The sequence below is a fragment of the Chenopodium quinoa genome, unplaced genomic scaffold (assembly GCF_001683475.1).
Source record: "Chenopodium quinoa cultivar QQ74 unplaced genomic scaffold, ASM168347v1, whole genome shotgun sequence".
Taxonomy (NCBI): Eukaryota; Viridiplantae; Streptophyta; class Magnoliopsida; order Caryophyllales; family Amaranthaceae; genus Chenopodium; species Chenopodium quinoa.
Genome location: NW_018743616.1, coordinates 176,231 through 183,638, shown reverse-complemented (window position 1 = coordinate 183,638; position 7,408 = coordinate 176,231). Strand labels below are relative to the sequence as shown.

At 42.7% G+C, this 7,408-nt stretch overlaps 1 protein-coding gene across 1 annotated transcript; it reads left to right on the top strand.

Moving 5' to 3' along the window:
- The first annotated feature begins 3,199 nt into the window (after nucleotides 1-3,199).
- LOC110683100 lies at nucleotides 3,200-6,964 on the top strand. The gene is made up of 7 exons (XM_021859454.1): nucleotides 3,200-3,318; nucleotides 3,400-3,983; nucleotides 4,187-5,058; nucleotides 5,209-5,310; nucleotides 5,416-5,905; nucleotides 6,149-6,244; nucleotides 6,426-6,964. The coding sequence occupies exons 1-7, from the start codon at nucleotides 3,200-3,202 to the stop codon at nucleotides 6,962-6,964; spliced, it is 2,802 nt and encodes a 933-aa protein (XP_021715146.1).
- Nucleotides 6,965-7,408: the final 444 nt, after the last annotated feature.

Below are 7,408 nucleotides of genomic sequence, written 5' to 3'. Positions count from 1 at the left end.
ATTGCACTAAGATCATGAATTCCGCCCTTCTTTGTTTGAGGTTGCCTTCTATCACCTCCATATGCATAATGCTTGGCCACTTCTTCAATCATCTTGTATGCATCGTCCACCGATAGCTTTTTGAGGCTACCACCGGCCCCGGAATCAAGGTTGGCCCTTGAAATAGGAGTAAGACCGTCATAGAAGCTTTGTACAATGATCCATGATGTAAAACCATGGTGGGGGCATTTCCTTGTGTAATCTTTGAAACGCTCCCAAGCTTCACTCAATGTTTCATCAATGTCTTGATTGAAATTGGTGATCTTTCTTCTTAGTTCGGCGGTCTTTTCCGGAGGACAATACTTTCCAAGAAAGGCTCTAGTGACTTCGTCCCATGTACTCAATGATCCCTCTTCAACCGTTCTCAACCAATGTTTTGCTTTATCACGGAGGGAGAATTGAAACATGTGCATACGGATGAACTCTTCCGAAATGTTGTTTTGCTTGATAGTTGTACACAACTCAAGAAAGTTGTCCAAATGAGCAAAAGGACACTCATGAGGACTACCTCCGAATTGATCGCTTTGAATCATACGGATGAGTTGAGGTGAAAGTTCAAAGTTGTTTGCATTTGTGGTGGGAAGACGTATGCCACTCCGAAGTTGGAATGCGTTGGGGTGGTCATAGTCTCTTAACAATGGTTGAGGAGGATTCTCTCCCATGTTATCTTCTTCGTTAGTTCCAAAAACCTCTTCCGGATCGGAATCCGAATATACAATGGAAAACTCGGGTGTGCCTTGCAAGAGTCTCCTCACGTTTCTCAAAGTCCTATTTAGCTCTGGATCAACGGGAATAAGCGGTGATTGCTTACTCTTTCGTGTCATGCAAAGTCAAACAAAGCTAAGAAAAACGTTAGCAATGACTATCGCAATTTAAACACACATAAACAAAAATTAAGGTAAGAAAACTACTATACATATACACACATCTAGTCTCATTCAACAATAATACATTCAATGTGACTTTGCCTCCCCGGCAACGGCGCCAAAACTTGATAGGCCGTCGTCGAGCCTACCAAAGATAATAATTCCTATCTTGGTCTCACTAACAATAGTAAGGGTAAGAAAGGGTCGAACCCAAGAGAGGCGTTGAATCAACCACCGAGTACTACCGTTTAAATAAGCTAAACGAATTCTAAATTGGGTTGGTTTTTAGTAACTTCTTCTAACACAATTCAACTAAGCTAAGAGGAGGTTAACAATATTAAGAGGAATCTAGGGCTTGGGTTATACCACTCAACTTCATCACAAATCACAATTAGCATGCAACAATCAAGGTAAATTAATGGGATAAATTAGGGGAAGTCATCTAAAGCACCCAACTACTCTCTCAAGCTAGAGGGATTACTTGAATCATGAATACGACCTACTCTCGTGGTTACATAGCATAAAACAAGTGTTAAAGCATAATCACGATGACATAAACATTCCCTTGACCGGTAATCCCTATTCTCATGGCATTTCGGGTCAATCAAGCATAAGGGAGCTAACTCAAGTTCATCTCTCGATCCTTCGTTGAGAAAGCTTGGATAAATAGTTCTAGCAATGGCCATATACAAGAACTAAGCAATTAAACCACTTAAGCTCAACTAATTAACATCCCACAACAACCAAATTAGCACATGCAACAAGTAATTAGTGACTACATTGAGGGTTTTGCCCAAACCCTAGAATTTAGACTACTCACAATCCATGGGGGTTAAAGCAATTAAAGATTTCAAGCAATTCATGAACAAATTCAAACTAAGGATTAAGCTAATTAACAATCCAAAACATGCAAGAACTAGCAAATAATTAACAACAAAGTAAAGAGAAGTAGAAAAGATGAGTAAGAAATGGTTACTATGAAGCTTCAAGGTGAGCAACAATGGTGGATTTTGTCTTCTACAATGATTGAAATTGAATAATTCCAAGCTAATAATTGAGAACTAACTAATGATTTGAGAATTTAATGTTCTAAGACTACAAACTAAGAGAAAAGCTCTGAAAAACTGCCTCCCCCGTACAAATGAGCTCTAAAGGGGTATTTATATGACCCCCAAATAAAAAGGACGGAGAAAACAAGGAAGGAGTTCGACTGCAGGTCTGCACGGACGTGCCAGATTTGGCACGGACGTGCAAGGCTAAGCACGGCCGTGCCAAGTTTGGCACGGACGTGCAGAGGGGGCAGAATTGAGGCAGAACGTACTGCTAAGAATCGAGCAGTTTCGCACGGACGTGCAGATATTGGCACGGACGTGCAGCTACATCTGCACGGACGTGCTTAATTTGGCACGTCCATGCAGGCCTTGGCAGAATGTTCTGAGTTTCTGGAGCACTTCTGCACGGACGTGCAAAGTCTGGCACGGTCGTGCACCCTCTTCTGCACGGACGTGCCAGATTAAGCACGGCCGTGCAGGCCTTGGCAGCTTGCTGAAGCTTTCTGGAACCTCCTGCACGGTCGTGCAAGGTCTGGCACAGCCGTGCAGGGTCTTCTAAACCCCTTTTTTCATCTTTTCTTCTATAATGCTCCTTTCCTTGGCTTCTTTCATCCATCTTCTTGCTTCTAACCTCGGCTTTGTATCCATGGGCTCCATTTGGTCGTTCTTTTGAACCTAGAATCTCAACAAAAACACCAACAACCCGTGAAGCATAGGATACACAAGAATTGCATAATAATAGAGTAAAAATGAACCAAAACGCAATTTATATCAAGTAAACTAGGTTCAAAACACCCTAAAATCGTATCAAATAGCAAGTTATCAGTGAACAAGTTCTACCAGCAGTTCGCTACCAGCAAAGAGTTGGAAAAGCAGAGCAGTGACCTGTACCGAGTCATCTAGAAGCAGAATGAGACGACCAAGCAATATTAGGACAGGTTCCATAGAGAGATGGTCAACATCAAGAACTGCAATCATTCGACTGCCATAGATGCATTCTGCAAGGGTCTCAATTACCGTTCTAGGTTATATTATGAGTTGACCAGATACCCTTGTGCCTCTTTTGAGGAAGTCAAAACCAGGGCAATGGCTGAGGTCCGTGTAGGAGAGGACGAGCAAGCAAGAAACCTGGTTTAGAAAAGGCCATTTGGATATTCCGGAAACCAAAATTCTAGACCCAGGCAGAGTAACTAGCGTGATAATCCAAGGCGCAACAACGTAAGCAGTGTGTCAGATCCAAAAATGGGCGAAGGCTCCAGCAGGCCGGAACCAGAAGATCATCCTAACATCAATTCGTACGGTTTTGATACCGATATAGTTGGAGTAGTCAATGCTCTTAAGGAAATTGGGCAACCTATAAGGTGGCCTAGAAAGAGCGATATGCCAGACCACTAATAAGATAAATCTAGGTAGTGTGAGTATCATGGAGGTCATGGGCATAGAACCGATGAATCCAATGGTCTGAAAAGAGAGGTAGGCCGGTTGCTTAAAAACAGTTACCTGAAAGATTTCCTAAGCAAGAAAGGAAAAGGATCTGAAGTCAAAAGAGAAGCCCTACAAAGTCCGCCAGCTTCACCTTCACCCAATGTCGTAATCGGCGCTATATCAGAAGGATATAACATAAGCGGAATGACCTATTCCAATGCAAAAAAGATAGCAAGGGTCGGCATGTCAGCTTCCAGCATCCCTCAAACCTATCCCAGCAGAGAAGAGAAAGTGTTAGACGAAATGAAGATAATATTTGATGAAAGAAGATTCAATGAGCCAGAACATCATGATTGCCTGGTTATCTCCCTCCATGTTGGTCATTGCAAAATGAAAAGGGTGCTGGTAGATAATGGAAGCTCGACTAATATAATATTCAGAAATGCCTTAAATCAAGCCGGGTTTAGAGAGTCAGATATCAACAAGAGGTCTACGGTCCTGGTCGGGTTCAATGGTGAAGCCATGAATCCCTTGGGAGAAATCCAGTTGCCAACCTTTCTGAAGGGCGTCAATACGATGCACAAGATCTATGCGGTAGATTGCAAGACTGCCTATAATGTGATAGTGGGAACCCCGTGGATCCATAAAATGAAGGCTATCCCATCAACCTATCATTAGCTGCTGAAATTTCCAAGTCCGTGGGGGTAGCAATAGTCAAAGGAGATAGAAAGCAAGCCAGAGAATGCTACCAGATCGCCATGAAATCCCATGGGCCCTCAATCTAACAATTACAACATAATCCAGCACTTGGACACCTAGATGAGCTGCAATTAGATGAAGTGGTGCTGGATGAATCCAAGCCAGATCAGATAGTTAAGATCGGAGCAGCATTACCTGCTGATCAGAAGGAAGCCATCATAAAGTGCTTGAGGGAGAATTCAGATTGTTTTGCTTGGTCTCATCAAGATATGAAAGGAATCAGTCCAGAAGTCATTACTCACAAGCTCAATGTAGATCCCAGCATGAAGCCAGTGAAGCAGAAGAGAAGGAAATTCGCACCAGAGCGTAACCAGATTATAAATGAAGAGGTGAAGAAGTTGCTAGATACTGGTAAGATAAGAGAAGTCAAGTATCCAGATTGGCTAGCTAATGTGGTCGTCGTCAGCAAAAAGAATGGAACTTGGAGAGTCTGCATCGACTTCACATATCTAAATAAAGCATGCCCCAAGGACCCGTTCCCCCTGCCTCATATAGATTCCATGGTAGATGCTACAGCCGGGCACAAGCTGCTTACATTCATGGACGCATATTCAGGTTACAACCAGATCCTAATGCATCAAGATGATCAAGAGAAGACCGCCTTCGTGACAGATAAAGGAATCTACTACTACAAGGTGATGCCGTTCGGGTTGAAGAATGCTGGTTCTACCTATCAAAGGCTAGTCAACAAGATGTTCAAGGACCAGCTGGGGGACACCATGGAAGTCTACATTGACGATATGTTGGTGAAGTCGAAGAAAGTAGCTGACCAGTTAGACCACCTGAACGAAGCTTTTGGTGTGTTGAGGAAGTATGAGATGAAGCTGAACTTATCCAAGTGCTCATTCGGAGTATATGCAGGTAAATTCCTGGGCTTTGTAGTAACTCAAAGAGGAATCGAGGCTAGCCCAGATCAGGTACGCGCCATTATTAATCTTCAATCACCTAGAAATCTTAAAGAAGTTTTAAAAATTGACAGGTAGAGTAGCCGCGTTAAATAGATTCATCTCGAGGTCGTCAGATAAATGTCATTTGTTTTACAACGTTTTAAAGAAAAATAAAAGAAGGTCCTCCGGGACCTAAAACTCTATTTAACGTCGCCTCCTTTGTTATCCGAACCTGCTGAAGGAGAGTCTTTACAACTTTACCTTGCTGTTGGCACACAAGCTGTGAGTGTTGTCTCGACAAGGGAAGTTGAAAGTCCGCAATTACCTGTCTACTGTGTTAGCAAAACTCTCCTTAGTGCTGAAACCAGATACTCATAACTTGAAAAGCTGGGATTAGCACTAATAGAAGCTTACAAGAATCTACGTCATTATTTTGAAACTTACCCAATAGTGGTGAAAACTAACTACCCTTTCAAGGTTGTGCTACGCAGACCAGAATTGACAGGTCGAATGAGCAAATGGGCAATTGAACTAAGTGGATTCGACATCAAATATGAGCCAAGAACAACTATAAAGTCGCAAGCTCTGGATGACTTTGTGGCTGACTTCAGCCCTGACCTAGAACAGCAAGCAGCTCAAGAAGTAAAGCAGATCACTCAAATCGCAGACCCAGGAACCTGGACCTTGTACGTCGATGGATCATCCAATTTTCGAGGTGCAGGTCTTGGTGTAGTGCTAAAGTCGCCACAGGGGGACATGATGGTACAATCTATCTGTTGTAATTTTAAAGCTACTGACAATGAAGTGGAATATGAGGCTTTGATTGCAGGAATGAACCTAGCAAGAAATCTTGGAGCTTCCGAATTGCAGGTGTTCTGTGATTCTCTTCTAGTAGTAAGTCAAATGAACGGTGAATTTGCAGCTAAAGATTCCAAGATGATCTTATACCTAAACTTCGCCAAATCTCTAGCAGCCAAGTTCACTACCTTTTCCATTAAACAAATACCTAGAGACTGGAACACATAAGTAGATGCCCTGGCCAACCTAGGATCAACTTTAAGAAAATCCAAGTTCTCATCCATTCCTTTAATCCACCTACTAGCACCTACCATCAACACAGATAACCAAACATCAAAACCCATCAATCCAGATTTCGCCAAGCCAGAGCCCAACAGTTCAAAAATTCCCAAACCTGCTCCATCCAAACCTGTCAAAGGTGAACCTACCGAACATAATATTGTTGCACCTGTAGCAAATTAAACCAGCTGGATCCAACCTATCTTTAATTACCTAGAGTATGACACCCTACCTGAAAACAAAGCTGAAGCAAGAGCACTCAGATTCAAAGCATCCAAATATGTGATCATCCAAGGTGCTTTGTTCAAAAAATCAACCAGACTACATTGAAGAAGATAGATACGAAAAGATACTCAAGGACTTTCACGATGGAGAATGTGGAGCTCATTCAGGTGGGAGAACTCTAGCTAACAGGATATTAACCTACGACTACTACTGGCCAACAACGCGTAATGATGCACACAAGTATGTAAGTAAGTGTGACAACTGCCAACGCAACTCAGGTATCACTCACAAACCCTCTGAACCTTTGCACCCTACTTTAACACCATGGCCTTTCATGAGATGGGGCATGGACATAGTCGACAAGCTGCCTCCTGCCCCAGGTCAAAAGGTCTATATGTTGGCTCTAAAAGATTACTTTTCTAAGTGGAAAGAAAAAGAAAAAGAAGTTATCAACTTCATCTGGACTAACATAATCTGCAGATTCGGTGTACCATCTGAAATTATCTGTGATAATGGATCCCAGTTCATAAGCGCCCCAACAAGACATTTTGTGATAAATGGAACATCACTCTTATTACCTCAATGCCCAGATATCCACAAGCAAATGGACAAGTTGAATCTAGCAACAAAGTAATCATCGGCTCTTTGAAGAAGAAGCTGAAAGCAAGAAAGGGCAAGTGAGCAGAAGAATCTCCAAGGATCCTATGGCCCAACAGAACCACACCAAGGACAGCTACAGGTCAAACCCCTTTCTCACTGGTATATATGGATGCGAAGCAGTGTTACCTGCAGAAGTCACCACTCCAACAGCCATGTATGGCCTGCTGACTCCAGAGCGCAACAACAAAGAGTTGTCACATGAACTGGATACCGTTAAAGTACGAAGAGACCTGGTATACATAAGGATGGCCACCTATCAGCAGATGGTGGCAAGAAGCTTCAACAAGAATGTGAAAGCCAGGATGTTCAAAGTAGGAGATTGGGTTCTACGAAAAGTATTCCAGAACACCAGAGAGCTCAATGCAGGTAAACTGGGGGGAACTTGGGAAGGCCCATACCAGATTGAAAGAGTAGTTGG

Coding starts and splice junctions, on each gene's coding strand:
- LOC110683100 (XM_021859454.1), top strand. CDS start 3,200: ATGGGCGAAGGCTCCAGCAGGCCGGAACCAGAAGATCATCCTAACATC. Junction 3,319..3,399: donor GAAATTGGGCAACCTATAAG/GTGGCCTAGAAA, acceptor TCATGGGCATAG/AACCGATGAATCCAATGGTC. Junction 3,984..4,186: donor CAAGATCTATGCGGTAGATT/GCAAGACTGCCT, acceptor AACATAATCCAG/CACTTGGACACCTAGATGAG.